This window comes from Tachypleus tridentatus, chromosome 8 (assembly GCF_004210375.1).
Source record: "Tachypleus tridentatus isolate NWPU-2018 chromosome 8, ASM421037v1, whole genome shotgun sequence".
Lineage (NCBI taxonomy): Eukaryota > Metazoa > Arthropoda > Merostomata > Xiphosura > Limulidae > Tachypleus > Tachypleus tridentatus.
The window spans coordinates 84,454,360-84,481,130 of record NC_134832.1 but is presented as its reverse complement, the minus strand read 5'-3'; the positions used below and the strand labels follow the sequence as shown (position 1 = coordinate 84,481,130).

Here is a 26,771-nt window from a genome sequence, read left to right as displayed (position 1 = left end):
AAATAAAAACACTGTTTTTTAAAATACTGATTACTGATATTATCGTTCTCTCTTTAAAAAAAGAAATGAAATCTTCAATGTATATATATATAAACAGTTGGTCCAGTTGTTGTATAATATCTAATAATGAATTCGACAAATTGTCATAACATTATTCGCATACCTAAATTAATTTATATTATTATAGAGTGAAGTCAACCGCTCTCCTAAAGCCTAAAAATTAATATTTTTATCATTTGTATATTCAATAACAGATTTGTCAGAGAGTATGTAACAAAATCTATTCAAAGATTTTCTTTACAACATTTACTGAAAAAAGTGAAAGCACCTGCTAATATATTTAATGCCGGGGTTTTGAGTAGTCGTAAAAGATGTTTATTGTACAAAAAAGTACATATTTTACCAACCACTCAGTGGAAATGACGTATTTATAGAACGCCATCTCAGCGTCATTGGAATAATAAACTGTGACATTTTAGGTTGCTTTTAGTTTCTCGAAAATTGCAGATATTGAACATGTGTAGGTAATTGTAAGTGTTAATTAACTGGTATGTATTCTGCATTTCTTTGATTTGTTACTTATTGGATGTGTCTTAACATCCTATACTTTTAGGTTTACTTCCATTTGATTCGCATATATCCTTTACAGCTGAAGAAATAAGTTAAACTCAGTTATTTCTAATCATTTCTCATTTTGGAAAATGAAAAGTAAAAAATCTTTATCTAATCTCTAACGGTAGTGCAACCGATAATTGCTACCCACGTAATTTACGGTTTGCTTCTAGGGTGCATATTTATTTTAGTATTAAATAATACTAGCTCAACACTTCAAAAGTTCTTAGTTTAGTTAGAATAGAACTTGCACAGAAAAACATTAACGTTAATATTATTAACCATTAAATATCTACATGCTTTCCTTTTATTTTTAATTCATCAGATTCATTACTATCAAATTCAAATTTGATTTTCAAGACGACTTATGCCATTCTTTCAAAAATTAGTGTAATTATAATTAGAATTGCAACAGATTATAATGTGCACTACTACTAGAATAAAGTCCACAATACAGAGCACCAAATAACTTTTTTTTTTTTTTGTTATTGTTCATGTAGTATTGTAAATTGTTTTTCTCGTGAAGCACAAAAATTACACTCTGTACTGTCTGAGCCTTGCAGACTACAAATATGGAAAGCCAGTTTTTAAACAGTTAGAAAATCAATCATAAAACTAGAAGTGTTTAACCTACAGCATCATTTGTGTGCATTAACCTAATTCTTAAAAATCTTATTTTAAGTTACTGATAGCCCTTGAATATGATTGGGACATTGGTAATCTTTCTGCAAAGTGTTAGCATGTGAATTATTAAGAGATACACTGAAGAGGCTTGCTAAGAAGTATGGACATGCTGTTTTGCAGCAGATTTTCTAACTAGTATATGTTAACATTATAATAATTATAATACTGTATCATAATGTATTACCAATGCAAACAATTATGAGGATAAATCATTACAAACTGGCTTACTAGTGTATGATTTTATGTCACTGGCCAAAAGTTAGTGTGTTTTACCTTTCAACTGTAAATAATAATGACTGTGAAGAAGTGTCATTAACAATGTATCATCTATTGGTACATACATACTTTATTACTGAAGTAAAATTGCAGTTTTGGTATTTATTAAAAATACAGCATACATAGCCTATTCATATTAATAGAATTTGGCTTTTGTGATCAGTTCAGTAATGTGCTAAAATTTATATGGTATTCATTAACCAAAATAGTATGGATATTCATCAGTAGAGAGCAAATCAAATATATTTTGTGTATTTAAAGAGAAAGTGTACATGCAAAACAAACTATTTTGTATACTGTTAGTTTCACCATGAAACTTATGAAGTATTCAGAATAGAGTAAATGTATTATTTTTAATCAGCTATCTTTAGAGGTAATAACTGAGCTGTCTTTTATACTGTTTTATCCTCTTCAGTGCACAAGAGTTTTCCAAGTCATCAGGTGATAATGATGTATTAGTGTTTTTGATAATATCTCACTAAATCAAACAATACATGCTTTTTATTACAAATAAATGTAAATATTCCATTATTAGCCAAACTTTATTCACTTGTAAAAAATTCTGGTTTAATGTGTTCTTAGCAGTATTCCTGACTCTAAACATTATGTGGAAAATATTGGATTTCTCTGAACCTGGTAGATGTTATTTCCTTGACTGTGAAAAGAAAGATGGGGAAAAAAAAAGACACTAGGCTCAGAAGGTGTTTTTCTCATGGTTTTAAAGCAGGCCTGTTATGTGATGATCTCCTTTTCTTTGTAGATTAGTAGACAATGAGCAGGTGTCTGATGATTGGAGAATTACTAATCTTGCTCCTTTTATAAAAAGGAATGTTAAAAGTGTAATAAATCTTTTATTATTTGCTAAGAATAATATGAGCATTAGCATCACAATGTTTTCAAACACACACACACAAAGTATTTATTATATATTTCACGAGTTGAATAAATGTGATTTACAAATTGGAAATGCCAAGTCATGTCATGTGTAATAAATCTTTTATTATTTGCTAAGAATAATATGAGCATTAGCATCACAATGTTTTCAAACACACACACACAAAGTATTTATTATATATTTCACGAGTTGAATAAATGTGATTTACAAATTGGAAATGCCAAGTCATGTCATGGTTAGATAAAGGGAGCACAAAGAAATAATTTCTTAAATTATCACAAAAGCTGCTTAGTGATACAACATTTTGCAAACTCTCAATACTTGAGCTTGTTAACAGTTTCCAGCAACATATATCTCAAACATCACATTGTTGATTGTCTGGAGTATGCAGTTTTTCTTTTATATTGTTATTTGCCACCAGATGATATTACAGTTCTATGTGGAATGATTGTAGGCTATTGACAAACAAAGTCCATTCAGCTTATTCACATAGTGACAGTTGATTTATGTCTGACTCAACTAGTGTGACAAAGTGTAGCACTAACTAGTGTCAGCCATTTTGTTTCTGTGGGTTGTTACAGTTCTAACACTTTAAGTTGGTATCATTCATAAAAACAGCTTGACAGTCCAACAAAATGACAGGAAAAGTATGCAGAATATAACAACTATCAAGAGTTGTCCTGGAAGCTATCTGCAATTAAGTTTTACTTGTGTTATAAAAAAATTCTAGAGCCTAGTAAAAAACAAACTTGATCTGCAAAACCATCTAGTGAAATGTGATATCATAAAAGAAAAATAACATGGCTTCACTAACTTTAATTAATATTTTACAAAGACATTACACATTACCTGGGTGATGGAAAATATGTAGATTTAATGTTTTGAGAGTTTCAAAAAAACATTTCAGATGGTGTCACACAGGAACTTAGCTAAGAAATTTACATTGTAGAATGGTTGAATCAGAGAAAGCAAAAGGTGTTGTAACAGTCCAATCATAGTGGACACTGAAACATTAGTAAATTATTAGGTTGCAGATCACATTAAACTTTTGGTATTTCTAGCTGTGTTGAGACCGTAGATTGACTTAGATTGTTTAGTAAGGTGGACACAAATGACCTTTAATTATAATATGTTCAAGATAATCTCATCTGGGTTGTCATAAGTAGGATCACATGTTTACCATGAATGAGAACCTGAATTGTCATTATTAAAATTATTACTGTCTACAATGGCATTACTGATTTTTTGTGTTTATTTCATGCTTGCATTTTTTTTTTACGGGTGGGCTGTATTTGGTTTAGACGTTACTACTTATAAAAAAAAAAAAAAGCAGAATGAATAAATGATTGTGAGGGATATCATCACACTTTTTTTGTGATCAACAAAGTCTAAAAATACATGTCAGTGCAAGTGTGAGCTATAAATTCATGGATTTTATACACACTAACATGGATTTATCATGCCAAGCAATATTTATTCCACATGTCAGTTGAATGTCTACCGTGCAGATAAGCTGTGAAATATTAAGAATTCTTTCATAGTGGCATAGTTTAATAGTGTAGTTACATATATGTAAACTACTGTATGTTGATTGAAGAAGCAATATGATCAAGGCCTGTATAATGTGTTGTTATAGGCATGGACACCCTAGTCAATTGAGATCTGGGATAGACTGGATAACAGTCAATTTTTATTCTACTTGTAATTCCAAGAATTAAGATCTGATAAAAAAGAAAAATAGATAACGGTCAGTTTTTAAGTTAAGACCAAGGGAACTTTCGTAAGTAATATCAGAATGATTCCACTTCCTATTTGTTCTACAGGTCTGAACAAAACTTCAAAAATTGCTGTTCTTTTTAATGTAACAGCTAAATATTCTGTTCAGTTGGTGTGACATTTTTTAAAGTTAAGGAAATGATATTAAATGTGTTTTTTAAATAAAAAAAACATGCAATTTGGTGCATAGAAGAAGAAAATTAGGTGAACTTTAGCATTGCATATTTTAGTTTTAGCTGTATGTACTTTCCTAAAATTTTTTGTGAGCTGAGCAGACTGGAAGGCAATTTGGATAAAGAATTCATGAAGGAAGTAATAGGTTGCAGGTAGTTGAAAATTGCAATCTGTTGGTTCCTGTAAATAACACACTGTGTGCTACACCATTTTGTCTTGGCTGCACAACACACTACCATGTGTTTTGATCAATTTAACCATAATTTTGATTAATTTATTATAGTATGTGAAGCTAATCAGTTATTCAAATTAATCACCTAGCTCTAGTTAGACAAGATTTTAGGCTATATACTTTTAGGTTCAGTACAAGTCAAAGTAAGTCACCAGCTTATCCTATAAGGTATTGGTAAAATGTCATTTGGAATATTGTGAGGATGATTCCAGGACTGGAGAGTTGTCATATGGGAATGGATTGAAATTTTGTCAAGTGAATATTGATCTCCACACATTGCAACCTGTGATAATGTATGATCTGGAATCCCAGCAAGCTGCAGTTGATCTCATAAGTTGTGTCTCTTGATCAGACTTATCCAAACATTCATCTATTTTTGGTACTGTTGGGCACTTTAAATTTGATGTTGCTGCTAACAAATATAATTTTCAGAAAAACCTATTTAAACAACAACTTTGTTTTACCATTCAGATATATTTTATCTCCTTCAAGTGAGAAATCTCTATTCTTCAAAACAAAACAATCACAAGTGAAAGTGTCAAAATCCTTTACAATAATACTGTATAGAAATAAAACAAAGCTGTTTTCAACCAATTTCAAAATTTTGGTTCATTAAAAATACATGTTTTAGCCTCTTATATCAGCAAACTGCGTTAAAATGATAGGTGCATTGTTGTTTCAGTTTGCAGAGAAAAAATGTGTTTAGCTACTGTTATCAATGGGTGTCACTTCTGAACATGTTTCTTGTTATCTAGGGATTGAATAGTTATAAAGGTTTTGTCTGAAAGTTGTCCTGATGTGTCATCTCTATTGTAGAAAGCAGTGACTTTGTCTTCCAGCCACGTGACAAGGCCAACTAAATAACAGCAGCAGTATGCATGTTTTGACCTTTTCACTGTCTTACTTGGAGATTTTGAGGTGCTGTATGATGACTGGAAGGGTTTTGGTGGAGGCTGTAGTGATTTACTTGGTGATCATGCTGACTGAATTTTGCCATTAATTTTCACTTTTCTGCCCATTTATTTTTACATGTAATCTTATAGTCTATCTAATTTGTTTTTCATTAATTATAATCTTTGTGTTTGCATACTCTTTAACCTTCTACATTTTTAGCTAAAAAAATGTTTGTTTTTTTTCCAAATAAAGAATAGCATTATAATTGGTAAGTCATTATGCATTTTCTGTGGCTCCTGGTTCTTTGTAATATCTGTAATAGGTTATTAAGAATCATGAAAACAATGAATTTTGAAGATAATCACAATAACTAGTTGATTTCCCATTGAAAACTAAAGTTAAGAAAAATTATATATTAATGTAGATTTATATAACTTTATCAGAAATTTTATTATGGATATTACATTATGGACTATATACAATTTTTAAAAGCGGTCTCCAACAGAAATGGCTATACTGAGATAATACTTAGTGATCACTGTATCTTCGTATCTGCTTATGTATATTGAAATAAATAAATATTAAATTTCAATAATTTTTAAACTAAAAAAAATCTAACACTTGAAGTACTGACTGTAAGATATAGAAATTCACCACCCATCTAGGTGGCATATTTTTTCCTACCCTGGATCTTTGCCATTCAATTTTCCATTTCAGAGAGCTTAGGTGTTTTGCTTTTAAAATATATATGACTATCAAAGGAATACTGCAAGTTCAAAATCACCTTTGGTATTCCCTTATCTGTACTATCAGAAGATGAAGGGTTTGAGAATAAACAAGTAAATATTCACTTATAAATAATTAGCATATGTTGTCCATGAAGTACATTTAGTGTATTTAATTCATTACTAAGTCTGTTAACATGAAGTTGAGATAGTGAAAAAAATTAAAAACTATATCCATATATGCAAGAAAGTTCACTTTGCTTTGTGTTGGGATGCTTGAAAAACGTCATTATGAAAATGTAACTAAATATAATTTGTATCCATCTCTACCCATAGGATTAAACTATGAATAGGGGAACTGACCAGTTGCTTCAGTACCTAAGTGAAGTGGAAGAAGTAGCAGAAGATATTCTGGCTGATAAAAATCAACTAGTGGACCTAGATAGGAAAAGAAATAAAAACAGAGAAGCTCTTAGGTAGTTGCTGAATAAACCTGGGTGTATAATTATGTAGAATTGTTGTAAGCACGTGTATTCTGTATATTCTGCTTGCAAGGCTGTATGTCTCAGATTTATACAAGTAAAATGCATCATACTTGTAACTCGGTTATTATTAATTTAATATTTTTATACACATTTGTTTATTCATAATATCAAATGTCATTTTTAAGGGTTTTGAAAAAGAACTTTGTGAAAGAAATTAATAGATATTTTTGTAGTATTTAAAAATATCTGATACAATTGAAATAAGTATTTCATGGAGTAATTGCATGGAGGTTAAAACATTGTTCCTTCAACTCTGTGTACCTGTACTCCTTTTCTTCTTTCTACAAATAAAAGTATTTTGTAAACCTTCCAACTCCAAGTTGACTCCATTATGACAACTGAAAAATGGTTGACATCATTGCCTTTGAAATCATATAAATAAAACAGCTAAATCAAAAATGGTACTCGCTTCTTGGAAGAAGTAGTATATTATGTAACTACCCAAAATTTTTGCATGTGTATCAAACTTGTGAATGAAGCTTGCACCCCTACAAATAGTAACGTATTATGATGCAATCTGTATTAATAGCATCAATAGCAGGGCAACATATCTTTTGTGTGCAGTACTACATTTGAGTACACTGTGTACACCAAAGGCTTATTTCTTTAAGAGTATTTGTGGTTCAGGTGTTTATTTCATCACAATTTATGGAGTTTTTACATTTTAATATTTTAAACCTTTAGTTAATACTTAGTGTTGTTTTTCTTACTTTTCTTTTGATTTCAAGAAAGGTTGATACTAAGTTTCCTATATGGTTTTATCTCATTCATACAAAACTATCTTGATCTTCTTTCTGGCCTCTAAGCATTGCTAAAAAATAAATTTCATGCCATTTTTAAATGTGTATATATCATATGACTAGTCTCCACCAATAATATTGTTCCATCTGTATTGGTTCAACTAGCTCTTTCTGCTATTCCTGCTCAATCCTTACTTTCTGAACTGGCACTATATCATTTGGATGCAAGCATATTTTTGCCTGTGACTACAGCTTCTGGCTGTGCTTCTTTGCCATTACTAATAATGTTTTTAACAATTTTATTTTTCTGTGTTTGAATTCAATTGTTTTAATGATTTTAAATTTGTTTCTTGTTTCTGAATTCTAAGTGAACTTGGTATGAATTCTAGCTTCAATGGGTTAAAAACCGAAATTCCCATAACAGTTGACAGTACAGATAGTGCAACTTCCAAGGATTTTGGCTCAGCTTTAGCTGAAGAGGAAGTACAGTTTTTAATTTGCAGGAAGCTCTAGTCATACATTTTGCTTTTAATTTTTTCTTTTCACCCTGAACATGTTTCAGAAGAACATTTGAAATTTCTTTTTCTGTACTTTTTTATTATGATCTGTCGCAATCTACACCTGTTCAGGAACTTACACCTCCCATCCCTCTTATACAGCATGTTAATCAAGTATGTAGTATTTTACATATTTCCCCTATTGTTTAGGATGCCTCCCATTTATTATTAGATGGATTTTGTTTTTCTCACTACACCTATTACAGAAGTTCATGCTTAGAGATTTATTGACTAACTTCAGTTGGATATCAGTATGCCTCTTTACTCTCATATGTTGGATCAGTATGCTTTCATGTACCATTTTGCTTTTGATTCATATTTGGATTCTCAGCAGTTAGAACTTCTAATTCCCCTTTTGGCTTTGAAACCTGGAGATTTGGTTTATTTAATCAGATTCAATTTTCAAGTATTTACAGTACTACTCTCTCCAGTTATTGTCTGAAGCTTTTCATTGCTTGCTTGAACATTTCCTCTCAGTGTGGATTCCTGTACGTGGTGAGGGGACCTCCCAGGGAAGGTTCATCTGTTCTGTCTGGTTACCTTCTCTGGGATCTAAACATCCACCCACGTGTTTGCAGAGCGTGGCGACCCGTGAAGGGGAGGAGAAGATCCTGGTGGTTAAGGGGTCCATCCCAAACACACCACTTTGGTCTTGAATTCGTGTAGATGGGCAGCCTTTGGGTGGCCCCCCTTGGGTCAATTGGCTAGTCCACTTGGGCTAGAGTCAACCAAGTACCAGTGTTGGAAGTTCTCAATGGGTGTTGTGGACATTGTGCCTGATGCTGGTGTTTGGGTATAGTGCTCACGAAACCCTGGCGTTGCTGCAGTGTCCTTGCATGACATTGTGGTCCATCCCCTCATAGGGCTCCATGGTGGGTGGGGTCAGTGAGTACCAAAATTTTTCTTTTTCCCAATGGATCCTCCTTCAAAAATTTTAAATAAAATAGTGAAAAAAACAGTCAATAGGTAAACAACCTGGTCTTTAAGACTATGAGCAGCAATCTTCAACATCTGTAACACACACCCCATTTTCTCATATAACATTCTCTTTCAGAAAAACCTTTAGGGCAAATGTCCCCTTTTTATCCAGAAGGGACTAGAGGGTCGTGCTGGCTCTCCAAACTCAGTAAAGAAGCTTCGATCTGGAGACATATTAGTTGAAACATCCACAACCCAACACAGTGAACTCCTCTTGAATTCAACGGCAATTGGGGATATACTTATTGAGGTTACCCCTCATGCTACCTTGAATTCATCACGAGGAGTTATTGTTGAGAGGGATTTGAAGAACGTCCAAGTCAGAGATTCTCGCTGGTCTCTCCACTCAAGGAGTTTCTGCAGTGAGGCGCATTTCCACTCGCAAAGATGGAGTTACACTGCCAACAAATACCCTTGTTTTGACCTTTACATCATCACGTGCACCTGCCACCATCAAGGCAGGTTATCTAATTTGCAGGGTACGGCCATACATTCCAAATCCTCTCCAATGTTTCCAATGTCAGAGGTTCAGCCACTCAAAGACATCATGTCGTGGTTCCCTGACATGTGCTCATTGTGGTGGCAAGGACCACGATGCCTATGAATGTGACATGGACCCACATTGCGTCAACTTCAATGGTTCTCACCCTTCCTACTTTTGTTCTTGCCCAAAATGGTTGGAGGAAAAAGAGGTGCAGCGTTTGAAAACGACTCATAACATAAGTTATCTTTAACCGAATCTGGCAGGAGAATGTTTTTTCTGATGCCTGGTGCCAGACTATTATTTTACCTTTCTCTAAACCAGGGAAGGATCCCTAGATTCCTTCAAACTACCGTCCAATTACTTTTGTAATTGTTTGATTTTGTTTGGTTCCTCAAATCAAACAACCTCCTCTTGCCCACCCAGTGTGGGTTCCGATGACAGCACTCCACCACAGACCACCTAATTTGAGTTGAAACATCAAACAGAGAAGCCTTTCTTAAATGCCAACATCTTATATCAATATTCTTTGACATTGAGAAGGCTTATGACACAACATGGAGGTATGGCATTTTGCAGAACGTCCATACATATGGGTTATGTGGCCTTTTACCTATGTTTATTAAAAATTTTTAATGGACAGGAGATTCCAAGTTTGTGTGGGATTCAACACTTTCCTGTTCTTTTGTACAGGAACTTGGGGTCTCTCAGGGCTGTGTTTTGAGTGTCATACTTTTCAGTATAAAGATAAATGCCATCACTGAACAACTCCCTCTCACTGTTGCGAATGGGCTGTATGTCGACGACTTTCACATCTCGTGTCAGTCGTCGAACATAAGATATATTAAGTGGCAAATACAAACTGCTCTTGATCGTGTACTGAAGTGGACTATGGGGAACGGCTTTAATTTTTCTTTCTCTAAAACCGTTTGTATGCACTTTTGCCACCAACGGGGTATTCATCCTGATCCTGAACTTTACATTGGTGAAGTTTTGCTGCCAGTGGTTCCTGAGACCAAGTTCTTGGTGCTTATATTTGACCGTAAGCTGACCTTTATACCACACTTAAAGCAGCTACGGGTTAAATGCACAAGAGCACTGAACATCCTCCGTGTCCTCTCTACTGCCAGTTGGGGAGCAGATCGATGTTCAATGTTAAAGGTATATTGTGCTCTTATTAGATCGAAACTCGATTATGGATCAATGGTCTATGGATCTTCCAGATTCTCTGCCTTAAAGATGCTGGACCCCATTCATCACCAAGGACTTTGACTCTGCATTTGGGCTTTCCGCACCTCTCCAGTTCAAAGCTTATACGTTGAATCTCATGAACTTTCTCTGCACCTTCGCCGTTTGCAACTATTTTTACTATATTCTTTGAAACTTCGTTCCTTACCAAAGCATCCCATCCTTCCTCAGTGGGCCGTACTTTTTCAGAACAGACGAACTGCCATTGCTCCTTTTGGCCTTCGCATCCAGGTGCAATTGGATGAATTGGGTCTGTCCTTGGATAACATTGCAGAATCCACAGGTCAGCCCATCCCACCATGGCTTATTACAGCCCCCAAATGTGATCTTTCTTTCAGTCATCTGAAAAAGGCAGATACTCCAGATTGGAAGTACCGTCTTTTATTTAATGAACATCTTTCAAACAATCATTCCGTTCCAAAATATACAGATGATTCCAAATCAGGTAATTCAATGGGCTCTTCCATGGTTTGCTGCGGTTCGGTGGTTGCACGCAGAATCCCCCTCTACAGCTTCTGTGTTCATTGCTGAACTGTACGCCATATCTCTTGCCCTGGATCATATTGAAGCTGAGCAGTTCTCCAACTGCACTATTTATACTGACTCGCTTAGTTCTCTACTGGCCCTGGAATTACTACACGTTGGCTCACGCCCTGTTCTCGCTATTATTCAAAACTGACTGGCCCATTTCTCATTAACTGCTACTTCAATCCAGTTTTCTGGATACCAGGCTATGTTGGTATTCACGGGAATGTGCTTGCAGACATGGCAGCTAAATCTATCTGCTTTGACACTATCACCACTGTGCCTATTCCGTACATGGTATATGGTCCTGTATTCAAGGCTCGGCTCCGTGCCAGCTGACAGTCCACTTGGAGTGAGCAACGTGACAACAAGCTTTTTCAAATAAAACCCTATATTGGGCTTTGGCCGTCTAGCTTCCGTAAGGTTCGGAAGGAGAAAGTTGTTTTAACTAGACTATGCATTGGTCACAGTGTTTTAACTCATCGTTTTTTTTTATCTGGAACTGTTGCATCAGTGTATAGTTTGTGTAACACTCAAATTACTGTAAGCCACATTTTACTTTCTTGCCATCGTTACGACTCTCAACAACGACACTATTTTAAACATGTTTTTTTTTTCCCAGGGTTTATCTGTAACATTGGACAGTGTAATTGGTGATGGTGACACTGTCCACCTTGATAAAGGTTTTAGTTTTTTAATGGCCATTAATCTTTTTAATCTCATTTAAGTGTTGGATATTTATTTATTACACATTTTTAATTGTGGTTCCCTTTTCAAAGTTTCAATCTCTCTAGTTCAATTTGAAATTGGAAAGTGGCCAGAACATTAAATAACTCGACACCAGGACTGGAAAGGCCAACTTCAGATAACTAATGCTGCTGTTTGAACTATCCATTTGAACTACCCGTCAGTCATCCTGGTGAGTTGTTGTTCCAATTTTGCTGCATGTCTTTCAAACTTCTATTACTTTACCCTTTGGTACTGGCCATAATGACACATAACCCGGAATGGAAAGACCAATGTCATGTGACTGACGGTGGTTCTAGTACTTGCCTGTTAGTCTTCCTGGCAGGTTATGATCATTACTATTCTGCTACAGGAAGTCCTATACAACTTTATAGACTGGATGTCAACATCAGTTTTATGCAATTTTCTGTTTTTAATTGCTGTTTTGTTTTTACCTTTCTTTACTTTTACAAATTTTACTACATTTACTTTACTTTTACCTTTTTTACTGGACATTTGGCTACTTATTATTACGATTTTGCTGTATGTCTTTTAAAACTTCTATTATTTTACATTTTGATAATGGCTGCTATGACACATAACCCGGAACCAGGACTGGAAAGGCTAACTTCAGGTGACTGACGGTGGTTCTTGAACTTACCTGTTAGTCTTCCTGGTGGGTTATGATCATTACCATTTTGCTAGAGAAAGTATTTTACAACTTCTTTTACTATGCTTTCTCTCTTAACATTGTAAACTAGGTGTCAACATTGGTTTTATGCTTTTTCTGTTTTCCAATGATGTTTTGTTTTACCTTCATTTCCTTTTCTGTATTTTACTACATTTAATTTGTTTTTACCTTTTTACCGGACATTTGGCGCAGATAGTCTAGCTGCTTTGTGCCATAAAACACTAAATCAATCAATCAATTTGACATCTGTAACACCTGTTGTACCTCATTTTCTTATCCTACATTCTTTTTCAGACAAACCTTTAGGGCAAATGTTTCCCTTTTTTCATTCAGAAAGGGCTGGAAGGACTTGCTGCCTCTCCAAATTCAGCAAAGAAGCTTCGATCTGGTGACATATTGGTGGAAACATCCACATCTCAACATAGTGAACATAGGGGATATGTATTTAGGTTACACCTCATGCTACTTTGAATTAATCACAATCATGAGGAGTTGTTGAGAGGGATTTGAAGAACATCCCTGAGTCAGAGATTCTCGCTTGTTTCTGCATTCAAGGAGTTTCTGCAGGGGAAGCATATCTCCACTCATAAAGATGGAATTACGATGCTGACCAATATGCTCATATTGACATTTATATCACCATGTCCACCTGCCACCATCAAGACAGATTATCTTAATTGCAGGGTATGGCTATACATTCCAAATCCTCTCCTATGTTGCCAATGTCAGCAGTTTGGTCACTCAAAGATGACATGTCATGGTTTCTTGACATGTGCTCATTGCGGTGGCAAGGATCATGATGCCTATGAGTGTGAAATGGACCCTCACTGCATCAATTTCAATGGTTCTCACCCATCCTACTTTTGTTCTTGCCCTAAATGGTTACAAGAAAAAGAGGTGCAACATTTGAAAATGATTCATAACATTACTTATCCTGAGGCTTGAAAGTTGCTGTCAACCACTTCATCTCAGGCATATGCTGCTGCACATTGTTCCACTTCTACAATGGGAGTGCAGATGGATCTCTTTGCCTCCAAAAGAATTGTTCTCAAAACAAATAGTCTTTTGACCTCCATGGTTAAAAAAGTTGTTGAATCAACTTCAACACCCATCTCTGTCCCTTACGTACATTCCAACAAGACCTGCTTCCATTTGTTCCAGGTACAGGCATTTCCGTGGATACTTCTTCTCCCACTCTAAGATGCAAAAGATAATTTGTTCACATCCTTAGTTACTGGAATCCTCTTCCAACAGCAAAGACCTGCCCAATTGACCCAGGACAGGATCCATGGAGGTTGATAGACCTCCCTTGAATAAAGACAGTAAAGAAAAAAGATGTGGTCGTAAACAGAAGGATTCTCCACCCAATTTGCCTACACGTAAATGAAAATGGCCACCTTGATACAATGGAACTGTCAAGGCTTATGTTCTAATCAGGATGACATCAAACACTGATTGCTTTCTACCATCCTGTATGTCTTTCCTTACAGGAAACATTTCTGAAACCTGCTGGTACAGTCGTCTTTCAGAAGTTTTCTTTGTACTGAGATGACATGTGTGATGGATATGTGCATGGAGGGGTGGCACTGTTTGTTGATCAACATGTGCCAACCTTGACTTTGCCACTCGACACACCCTTGGAGGCCGTAGCCATCCATGCTTTCTTGGGTCATACCATCACATTTTGTTCTCTCTATCTGTTGCCTGGAGAGACCTATGATCAAACAGACCTTGATGCTTTCAATGAACAGTTGCTGTCTCCCCTTTTAATCCTGGGGGACTTTAATGAACATACTCCCACTCTGGGGAAGAGCTCTGTAGGGGTCACTCTGTAGAGCATATGCTCTCTGATCGCAACCTTTCTCTTTTTGATACTGGTTCTTCTACTTATTTTCATGCACCTGCTCAGTCCTTTACTGCTATTGATCTCTCAGTTTGCTCCCCTTTACTATTCTCCTGTTTTGCATGGAGGGTTGACAATAATCTGTGAGGCAGTGATCATTTTCCTACAATTTTGAGAGAGACTGGCTGTGGTCATTGCCACCAGACCCACATGCCCAGGTGGAAGCAGGATCATGCAAACTGGCCCTCTTTCACTGCTGTTGCAGAAGTTGATCCTGTCACCAGTGAAAACTCCATACCAGTAAAGTTGTGCTGCCTGTGGTCCCTGAGACAAAGTTCTTGAGGCTTTTCTTTGACTATAAGAGCACTGAACATCCTCTGCTTCCTCTCTTCCACCACTTGGGGAGTAGATTGATGTTCTGTGCTAAAGGTATATCATACTTTTATTCGATTGAAACATGACTATGGATCACTAGTCTATGGCTTTGCCAGAACCTTGGCCTTAAAGATGCTGGACCCCAATAATCATCAAGAACTTTGGCCCTGCACTGGGGTTTTCCACACTTCCCCAATTTAGAGACTATACGTAGAGTCTCATGAACCTTCTTTGCACCTCTGCAGTTTGCAACTGTCTTTACTATATGCTTCAAAAATTCATTCCTTACCAAAGCATCCCACCTGGGGTTGTGTTTTCCTTGGTGGGCCATACTTTTCAGAACAGATGATCTGCCATTGCTCCTTTTGGCCTTCATAATCAGGTGCAGTTTTATGAATTTCATTTGTCCTTGGATAACATTGCTGTATCCACTGGTCAGCCCATCCCACCATGGCTTATTAGAGTCCCAAAGTGTGACCTATCTTTAAGTCATCTGAGAAAAGCAGACACTCCTGATTGGAAATACTGGTTGTTATATGCTGAATATCTTTCAAATCATCCTTCCTTTCCAATTTATAAAGTTGGTTCGAAATAAGGTGGCTTTGTGGGCTCTGCTATGGTTTGTTGTGGTGTGGTGGTTGCTCTCAGAATTCCCTTTACAGCTTCTGTGTTCACTGCTGAACTGTATGCCATTTCTCTTGCCCTGGATCACATAGCAGCTAAGCAGTACTCAAACTGCACTATTTATACTGACTCGCTTAGTTCTCTACTGGCCCTGGAATCGCTTCACGTTAGTTCACACCCCGTTCTTGCCGATATTCAAAACCAATTGGCCCAATTATCTTTAACATCTACTTCTATCCAGTCTTTCTGGATACCGGGCAATGTTGGTCTTCGTGGGAATGAGCTCAATGACACTGCAGCAAAATCTATCTGTTCTGGCATTATCAACGCTGTGCCTGTTCCATACATGGATTATTGTCCTGTATTCAAGGCTTGGCTCCATGCCAGTTGGCAGTCGACTTGGAATGAGCAACATGACAACAAGCTTTTTCAAATAAATTCCTGTATTGGACTTTGGACATCTTGCTTTCATAAGGATTGGAAAGAGGAGGTTGTTCTAATTAGAGTACACATTGGTCACAGTTTTTTGACTCATCATTTACTTTTATCTGGAACTGATGCACCATTGTGTCATCTGTGTATTACTCAGGTCAAAGTAAACCACATTTTACTTGCTGTCATTACAACTCTCAACGATGGTACCATTTTAAACATGTTTTGTCCCAAGGTTTATCCATAACATTAGACAGTGTTATTGGTAATGGTGACACTGTCAACCTTGGAAATGTTTTTAGTTTTTTAAAGGCCATTAATCTTTTTAATGCTGTACAAGTTTTTAATATATGCATTTGATTCTTAAAAGGGAATCACATTGGAAAACGTCAAAGTATATCTAGTTCGATTTTAAATTAGAAAATGGCCATAATGTCAAATAACTCGAAACCAGTACTGGTTTCGTCAACTTCAGGTGACTAACTGTGGTTTTTGAACTACCCGTTAGTCATCCTGGCAAGTTATTAAAATTTTGCTGCAAGTCTTTTAAAACTTTTATTAGTTTACTTTTTGAAAATAGCCATAACATCAAATAACTCAGAACCAGGACTGGAAAGGCTTAGTCAAGACTGGAGGGGTCTTTATGCTCACCCTCCTATTCAACTCATTTCCAGAAGTCTATCCTTAATCCAACACACTCCATATCTTTTCCTATTTGTGGCTCCATTTTGGCTGGCACAGCCATGTTTTCTTTTATCTTGGTTTCTACTCTCTCAACTGTGGTTGGACATTGTTCATCCAGATGTTACCATACTCTGTCCTTTTGCATTGCTCATGTTGTGTCCATCGTCTCAACCTAAGTACTGACTCAACATGATACATCTTTCATTTCCTTATCCATTAGACTTCCTTCTGTTGTTCATTTACCATAAACAGTGATGTATCTACTGTCTTTTGTCTCTTTGACATGCTTTCCACCGTTTCATTCCTCATCTTTCTCAATTCTTCATCTAGTTGTATGGCAAAGGCTTGTCCAACTTAAATTGTGTCTATTTATTTAGAGCCTTGTCAAACACCTTCCATTTTTCCAAGTCTTGTTTGATTTTGACTTCCCTTGTCATTTGTCATCCAATATCCTGACAAGTTCTTCCTCTCTCATACTTGTAATGTCTGTGAATTCTCTTTGGCTTTCTCATCTACTTCCTTATTTTCATTCTACAACTGGTACTCTCAGTCCTGATCTGATTCTTTATCTGGTTTACTGTTCGTGATGTAATCTGGCATTTCCTGTCTCTTTTCATGCTTAAGATTCCTGACTTTTAATTCCCTGAATCTCTTCCATTTCACATAATCTATCTCCTATCATGTTAATCAATACCTTTGTCACTCTTGAACATCTGGCTATATCATTTTGAAATGGATATCATCTTCCTTCCACAGTGATTCTACACACATACATTTGCCTTTGATTGGGGTAAATCTTATTTCCTTTTGTCTCAAACCCACACTACATAGTGATTGCACAGTAATGCTCACAGTAGAAATAGGACATTTTGCAAGACCACTGATGTGCATATATATGTTTCTAGATATTGGTAACTTTCATCCAGTGGTGGACTATCACTCATGGAATTAACCATAAAGACCACAGGATTTCTGCCTATCCCTGCCAACTCTTTGATTGAATAAATTGGGATTGGTCTGTTTTTCAAAATAGGAAATCACATTCTCCATTGTGTCATTCCTCTGGATTCCTCATTACATTTACTTCCTCTCTTCTTTTTTTTTTTCTAGTGGAGCATGGAATTCCTTACCACTTCCAGTTCTTTACTTTGGGATAGTGGATCATGAAGGCTTCCTCTGTGTGTGTTTAGAAATTTAATTTGCCATGTATAATCATGATTATACACTGAGTGAGAAGAGGCAAAACTTGTTTTCTTCCTTCCATTTCTGCTGAATATTTTTTTTCCAAGGTGGACATCTGTTAGATGGAGCAGATCTAGCCTATGTGGGATCCTCCTTGTAATACCAGGTGTGGTTGGAGTTGTGTACGTACATACCTAACTTAATTGATACTTGACTATGGATTGCACCTTTCAGAACAAACTGTACTCGTACACATTATTTTTTCTACCTGTATCAGATAGATTTCCTACTTCTAGGGCAAAGAGCACACTTGTTCCAAAAGTAGCATAGTACATCACTAATGTGCTTCATTTTAATCTTGGGGCACATTCTTTCATTCTGGATGGTTACTTTCAGTGTTGCATGCTTAAACTTGCCCCTTCACCTCTGACATTGTAGGATTCTAGCTTTGCATGAGCTCAGATAAGACTGTATTGGAAATTAATATTTTTCTTACACTAAAAAATGTATTTATGTTAGGTACTTGCCTTTCCTCATACATTTCCTTCCTACTAGCAGAGTTCTTATTTTAGAGCCTGCCACTTCTCAAAAGTAAGGGTTGAATGGGAATAGCAAGGGGAGCTAGCTGTACCAATACAGATGGTGCAATAGTATTGGTAGAAAGTAGTCACATGATATGTACACATTCATAATGGTACAAAATTGATGGGTAGAAAGACTTGTGCTCCAAGCTCAATAAAGTTTGAGTGCTTAGAGTATTTCAAATATAAAATGAAAAATAAAATATACAACTCCCATACAACTATATTAAAGGAACATATTTTAGTGGGTGTATTTTTCTTTTCCAGTATAAGTGTTTTGTGTGTATGCTGATAAGGTTATAGAATAGTATGTACATTTACTGCTCTTTGAGTACACTTCAGTTTGATTTTATATGGGTAGAAAAACATTTATTTTTCAATAAAAAGTGTTTACAAAATTGGAAAAAATAATACTGTAATCCTGGCACATACAGTATAATAAAGGAACAGTTACAGACAAGCTTAAATTGGAACTTGATTTTATGAAATGTTATAACATTTTTGTTGTTAAACCTGTAGTTTTGTGTTTTGCAATTCTTACATAATAGTTTTAAAATACTAGAACTTCCTGTTCTTGAATGTGTGTGATAAAATTTTTGTTGACATTAACTATATTTTGTTTTGTAGAGCACTAGATAAAGAAATTAAGGCTGACCAAATACCCAAAAAATCTTTGGTTTGTTTTGGAAATATGTTCATAAAGTTACCTAAAGAGACAACCAAAAAGTTGATTACTGTTGGTAAGTTATAATAAATATTAGTGCTTGTTTGAAGAACTGTAATTCAATGCTAATAACTGTTTACTTATCACCCACACGGGGTAGTTTACTATTTACAGAAGCTCCTAATATATTTTTTGCAGGGTTTATTAATATTAAGTAGTGAACCTCATACTGGTATAAAACAGCTTTCACTCATCAATAATGAAGTGAAATGTAAAACAGATATAAAGATTAATGTTCGTACAACTATGAATTAGTAGCTACTAACTTTTAACTGAGTAGGAAAATTATCATACAGCTTGGAATAACTATGCATAGCCTTTGCTACTACCTCTGAAGTTGGCTATTGCATGCATCATTCAACATGATTTGGACCTGCCAAAACAAAGACAGTTAAATATAAATGGAAAGTGTTGTTCACAGCTGATGTTTAATGTTCAAAGCATGAAGCTTTAAAATAACTTGAGGATGAACACGAATGACACTTTTTCAGAACTGCATGATTTACCCTGGCCTCAAGAAGTTTCTCAAAAAACTAGGTTGTTATAATGGTATCCAGAGGAGCAGTAATCTAAGCAAAAGTATCTTTGACACCTGGTGATATTTATTACTTGCATAACTAATTCCCTATAATTTTCTTAAAATGTGGGTTCCAGTTACAAGGTTGTAAGCTGGTTATGCTAGATCTGGTGTTCCTAAAGTAGGAGCTCCAGGTAAGTGAAATGTAAGGTGGGCCATAAAACTTGTACAAGTTGCTTAGTAGCTGTACGTTTATTGGATTGGGGAAATCAGTTAGGGTGTAGTGTTCTGGGACTCTTGTGTCTAGAACTTTGGATCTCTTACCTTAGTTGACTTTGAAACTTTTGTACATGCAATAAACCATATGGAGGACATAATAGCAAATAAATTAAGAATAACTGTTTTTTTACAAAAATTATTTATGCATTCTTTTAAAATTGCTTTTAAAGTTACATTTAAATATTTCCAGACAATGCAAGGCTAGAGGAAGAAGTTGCAAGCCTTCGAAATGGATTGAGAAATAAAGTCAACAAGTTAAGAGAGTTAGAAGGAAAATCAGAACTCAGTGGCTTCAGTCTTCAGCCTCTTTCCAGAGAAGAAATGTGTGCAGTGGAACAATTTATGAAACCTTGCAGATAAATTAAAAATATACAGAAAGAAATTAATGCTGCAACCCTATTGAGATTGAAGATTATCTGTTTGTTTTTTTAAAAGTTTAAGTGGACTTGTACAGTACTGACAATGATGTATCCATCAAGTTCATACAACAGTTTAGACACTTTCAACTTTGTATTACAATTTTGATAGCCAAGGTTGCATTGACCCTTAACAGTTGATAATTTGGAAGTGGCTGTTTTGGCCACAATGCCATAACCTAAGTTACAGGTCAAATACTTTCTGAAAAACCAGTTACACAAAATATACATACATATGCAAATCAGTTAATATGTTTACAATTAGACTTTAAAAAATGAATCCATCATGGATTATGTGTTGAGTGCTTAAATTTACAACTTCTCAACCACTCCTGCCTTTTGCTGTATGGAGCCACCCTCAAACTTTAGGCAAAGAAAAGCTTAGTAGTAGTAAAGTACACCCCACTATATCTACTATTTTAAGACTCCCAATCTCCACTCTTTTTCAAGTAATACTAAATGATGAGAAATAAACCAATCAACCCAATATTGAGATATAAAAATAATTGTGTAAAAATTAGGAGCAACTGGCTGCAGAAAAGAGAAAGACAGTAAGAACTGAGACATTGTGAGATTAAGAACTTAACTCCTAATTCATTTTTTATGGCTGATAGATAGAATATCCCCACTGCTTTTGGGAGCTATAATGACAGACATTTTTCATTATGATTTAATAGTAATAACAAGGATAGGTAACAGATTTTAAGTCTCATTTTACAAAATTGTTATATACCACTGATTTGATCACATATTTATAATTAAAGTAATTTATAGTACTAAAACTACTAACTTTAATAAATGTTTCACTGTAAGTGCTACTGTCATATTGAATTCATTAAATAAAATTGTAATTCCACCTCTTAAACTGTTAGCTATATATGACTACATTATTTGTAGCTCTTAAATATAGGTTATTTCCAAGTCACTGTAATTACTTAGGTTTTTAGTGTGTTTTTTTTGTTTTTCTTGAAACATAATTTTAGGAGAGTTAAAATTTGATAGTTTAGAAAAAATTTTCTGCTATGTGATATTCTGCTTTGCCAATTCTTTTTACACACATTGGCTGAAGAGTTGAAATTAAATATTCAATTTAACTACATTTACGAAATTCTCCATATTTTCATTTTACAGTTCATGAAGTGTAGCACAAAGATTGTGTTTATCATACATTCCCATAATTTTTAGTTTTTTTTTATTTTATTATTATTATGAATCTTGTAAAGTTTTATTAGTACCAGGAGTGGCCACAAAGCCTATATGTAGAAGCACTAAAATGACATACAATGAAGTAATTATTTTAAAAGTTAGGGTTATTTACCTTTTAAGAATGAACTAATTTAGGAAAAACTGGATAGTACTGTTGCAGACACTGCCAATGCACTTTATTATCTATTTATCACCAATGTTTTGTTTTTGGACACTCACTGTAATAGAATTGGTTTGTTTTGAATTTCATGCCAAGCTACAGGAGGGCTATCTGCAATGCCTGTTCCTAATTTATCAGTGTAAGGCTAGAGGGAAGGCAACTAGTTATCACCACCCACTGCCAACTTCTGGATTACTCTTTTACCAATGAATAGTGGGATTGACTGTAACAATATAACAACTGCAAGGGTGAGCATGTTCAATGCAATGGGACTTCGAACTCGCAACCCTCGAATTACGAGTGGAGTGCCTTAACAACTTTGCCATGCTGGGCCTACCACTGTAATACGAAGATAGTCCACCCTTGGTTATTAATTACAGCCTGAAACCTGCTATTAATTCTAAAAGTTTTGACACTCATATGGTAAAGCAGCAAATCCTCTTGTAAAACATTTTGTAATAATACTTGGGCTATTACCTGCAGTAATGTGTTAAAAATCATGCCTAGGTTTAGTTTAGGGATCTGGGCTAGCCAAAGCAAATTTGGGATATTTCTTTCAGTTCCTAGACCAATGCTGAAAAAAAAAAAAAAAGAGTATAATTGTTCCTCAAGAATTGTGTTAAAGTAAGTAATACAGCAATTCAAAAATATTATAACAGTGAATCAAGACCCAGTCCAGCTGACCCATGTCTCCAACATCATATTACCTCTCCTACTCTTTACACATAGGACAAACAGTTATATCAAACATCCTCTACACTGCAGAAAAACCACTTTCAGTGGTTGGGACAGCACAGTTCCATCGAAAACATTTTCTAGACTGCTGAAAAACCATATATGCCCATTACTAGGTTTTCAAGTGGCCCTAAAAAAAAGTTACAAAAATATGGTATTTTTCCCTTGTAAGGGCCTAATTCCTTTATGAAATTTCTCTTTTTATTTCTTGTGAAATCCAACAATTTAACATTTTCTAGTGATATATTGTGAAGGTTGTATCTCATGAGAGTGTTTCAGTGTCTTCATAGTTTATACCACTGGTTCCCAACCTTTTTTATGCCCTGCACCCCTAAAAAATTTTAACATGTTTTCACAATCCTCATTAATTATTTAAGAATAAAGGTGAAGGTAGCCAAAACAAATGTTATCTCGTACTCCCTGGAACGCTATCTTGCACCCCTGGTTGGGAACCACTGGTTTATACCATCACTAGAATACAGTAATTAGGGAAACTTAAAAAATTCCCAGTGAGGAAGAGCTGGGGAAATAAATTGGAGGTTCTTTTTTTTACTACCTATTTATGAGAAGGAAAGTTCTAACATCCTGTCTGTCACAGTGAAATCTCTTAAATACTAACAGTAGTCGAGATCAAACAGTAATCTATAGAGGGAGGTTCAGTCTCTCTATGTACAAGTCACATAAATCCTGCTAAACTGCTGGTTTCATTAACTTCTAATTCATACAAAAATCCTGAGTTTTTCACAAATGTAAAATTCATCATGCCACCCAATGGAGAACCTGCATATTTCACAAATACACTTTTACAGGGATTTCTTGAAAAGAGACCATACTCCTGATATTGTTTTACATTAGACAACATAAAAAAGTAGGTCTGCTAATTACTGTTCATAACTTGGTTCAAGAAATTAATTTAACGTATGTTCAGGAATAACAAGGGACCTATTGGTCCATCTAGGCTGTTCCATCTTCTAAATTGAAAGTGTTAAATATAAGAAAACACTGAAGTCAGGACCTTATCATTCAAATAGTTATCAGGCTTTCTTTTAAACTTACTTATCTGCCTCCACAATATCCAGAGGCTAATGACTGTTATAAAAATAAAACTTGTGTGAAGATAACTCCTACACTGCTGAATTGTAGACTTGTGTTCTCTAACTCCCTTATTCTCACCATCAATTATGAAAAAAGATGATGCATCATTATTAATTCTCTTGACAATCTTATACATCTCAATCAAATTTCCTTTAATCTTTCAAGAAAAAATTTCAAAGATCTTAACCTCTCCATTGCAGGCACCATTCTAGTAGCCCTCTTCTAAACCCTTTGCAACCATTCAATATCCTGCCATAGGTAATAAGCCCCAGACTGTACATAATACTCTGTGATCTATGCAATAAAATTATAACCTCTTTAAACTTGTTTCTATAGGTATAACCTAAATTGTATTTGATCTACCACTAACACACTGCTTGGTTGGCTTATGAAAATGATCAACCATTACAGTCTCTTTTTTTCATGGCACTCTTAAGGTTGTTCCCATCCAAACTATACTTACACTTCAAATTATGAAAGCTCACTAAATGACAAATGCATTTGTAAAGCAGCAGCATCCTTTTCACACTTATCAACACCTAAGATTAATATCATTAACAAATATGAACAATTTATTAACCATTGCTTCAACTGCCATTGATGGATGAAAAAGAGCAGAGGTTCTAAGAATGGACTCTAAGATACCAACCTTGTGACATTAATTCAGTATGATTGAACTTTATTTACAACAACTCTCTGCTTTCTTCCATCCAATTAACTAAACATTCTCTGCTACAGCAATAAATATTTTTACAAGCTTTTTATGTGGCACCTAGTAAAATGCTATCTAAAAATCCAGATACACCAAATCTACATCCTTACCTTCATCAACATCACTTAAAGAATGTCACAAGATTTGTGTTGACTATCCAATACAATTCTAAACCTTGTTAAATGACTTTGCAAAGCATTTTCACAAAACTCCTCCCACAACTGATGTAAGACTAATGGGTCTAAAATTACTAGGGCAGTTTATGTTCCCTTCCTTTAAATAGAATGAGTAACATTAGCTAACTTCATATCCTCTAATACCTGCTCACTTTTTAAGTGCTTACAAAAATTGTAGTAAATGGCTCACATATCCTTAATCTCTTTACAAACTTGTGGAAATATCATTTGACCTCAGAGCTTCATCATTCTTTAAACTTTCCAACTTTATCTTCACAAGCTTCACATTAATGCAGTCATCTTGTTTCCATATATCAACTGTTCAAGAAGAAGAATGTTACTTAAATCTTCATTAGTGAAAACTGAAGAAAAGGCAAAATGTACTAACCGAACCACCCTGTAATCATCAGATACAAGCCTTTCTTTATCATCCCTCAAGGGCCCTATCCCATTCTAAAATTATTCACCCTTAATATAGTAAATGTTATTGTTAACTTTTACATATATTTTGTATGTCCTAATTTTCTGTTTAACCACAATTATGATACTATAAGCCTTACACTGTTGGGTCGAATTTTAGAAAACAGGCTGAGCTGAGCAGTTTATGCTACAGGACCTGTGTAAGCTGAGCATCAGTTGTATAGTCACTGAACTGTGATGTCCTGAAGCTAAAGGTAATGATCTTGATAGTTTACACATTTTGAAGAAAAACCTTTACACCATAATAACAGTCTATCATCAAGTTTACTTCCAATCTGTGTTCAATCTGCTACTGCAAATGTTGAATTTTTCCACATTTAAAGATCATATCCAATTTGCTCAACAGTCACATGTTATTTATGAATTCTGCAGTCCAATGCATGGGGACACTTATGTTGAATTGACTGTTAGAAGACTGGGAGATCATTTAAAGGAACACACTAATCCTAAGTTCAAGCATTAAGTAAATGAGATATAGTCCCAACCCACAGTACATTAAAAGTAACTGGTAAAGCCAAAAATCAGACCATGTTATGGATGAAGGAAATGCTTCTAATCCTTCAAATGAAGCCTAGCTTCAACAATCAGCATCAACAACTAGCTACTGAACCATCATTCATGATTTAGATAATTAGAATTTTAAGTTGATTTTTCACCATCAGTATGCAATGCTTGCTTCTCAATTGTATCTTTCTCTTGAACAATGCACTTCTCATCAAATAGTCAAGGATAGTGAACAGAAGCTATATAATTTTCTTACTGAAACATTTATTGGTACTGTCTTTTAAATAAATGACTACTTTTATATTACATACAATGTAATCTTACATTTTGAAGTGTGAATCTATAAAGTACAATGTGTAAAAGATGTGAAATGTGAATTATAATAAACATAACTTTGAAGATTTTAGTACAAATAAACAGTAATGAATTAGGCCTGCTGATATAACAAGATTGTTTTTCAACCTAAAGATCCAGGGTGGCACAAATGACAAAGAAAATACTATCTTTTAAATTTTTATTATTAAAGAGGCCAATATTATCTAGTATAGTGTCAGACTGTGCCAGCAGGCTTTAATCAAATATGTTATGCAACCCTTTACAGAAATGAAACTAGTGGATGAAATTGTTTGTAGTTTGACATGAATATTCCTAAAAGTATATACTTTAATAAAATAAAAATCTAATTTTTATTTCTTTATTATTTCTAATAAAAAAATCTTAACACAGGATTTGCAGTTGAACTCTGCATAGTTCTCATGCAAGGTGACTTTTGTTTTGAGTACAAAAATATTATCTTGTAGTCTTCACATTTCATTTGCATAATCTCCAGAACCTCTTGAAGGAGTATCAAAAATTAAGGTATGTTTATATTTTATTTTCCATTTTTCTACTCTGTCACTGACTAATTATTAAATCAATGTATAGTGCAATAAAATATTTAAAATAAGAAATGGAAATACAAAATTTTTAACTCTTCATAGAAGTTTTTTGAAACTTATTTTTTTAACATACCACAAGAGAACAATGGATTAAGCTTTTTTCTATGTAATAGTACAAATCCACACACTTTTAATGTTTCTTTGGCTATTAATTAAATAGCAAAAAATTGCTTTTTGTAATGGTTATAAGCATCCCTTTCAATTTCAAACTGCAGCTTAGCAACACAACTTCAAATGGGTGTATCTGACATGAAACTTATATAAACACTTCTTGTAAGAAGAAACTTGGGAAATTTCCAGGCGGTAATAAAATACATTTGTTTACTATATTTTGACCATCTGCACTAAC

General features: G+C 34.8%; 1 protein-coding gene across 4 annotated transcripts; it reads left to right on the top strand.

The window, feature by feature from the left end:
- Nucleotides 1-332: 332 nt before the first annotated feature.
- Nucleotides 333-26,459, top strand: Pdrg1 (Pdrg1 prefoldin-like subunit). 4 transcript variants are annotated; one of them, XM_076449892.1, is made up of 5 exons: nt 394-548; nt 5,466-5,619; nt 6,605-6,744; nt 19,108-19,220; nt 20,191-26,459. In XM_076449892.1, the coding sequence occupies exons 3-5, from the start codon at nt 6,614-6,616 to the stop codon at nt 20,358-20,360; spliced, it is 414 nt and encodes a 137-aa protein (XP_076306007.1). In that variant the 5' UTR covers nt 394-548; nt 5,466-5,619; nt 6,605-6,613; the 3' UTR covers nt 20,361-26,459. The 4 variants fall into 4 exon arrangements, with proteins under 4 accessions (XP_076306005.1, XP_076306006.1, XP_076306007.1 ...); XM_076449890.1 differs by lacking the exon at nt 5,466-5,619 and having other exon boundaries at nt 333-548; XM_076449891.1 differs by lacking the exon at nt 5,466-5,619 and having other exon boundaries at nt 374-530.
- Nucleotides 26,460-26,771: the final 312 nt, after the last annotated feature.

Coding starts and splice junctions, on each gene's coding strand:
- Pdrg1 (XM_076449890.1), top strand. CDS start 6,614: ATGAATAGGGGAACTGACCAGTTGCTTCAGTACCTAAGTGAAGTGGAA. Junction 6,745..19,107: donor AAAAACAGAGAAGCTCTTAG/GTAGTTGCTGAA, acceptor TTTGTTTTGTAG/AGCACTAGATAAAGAAATTA. Junction 19,221..20,190: donor CAAAAAGTTGATTACTGTTG/GTAAGTTATAAT, acceptor AAATATTTCCAG/ACAATGCAAGGCTAGAGGAA.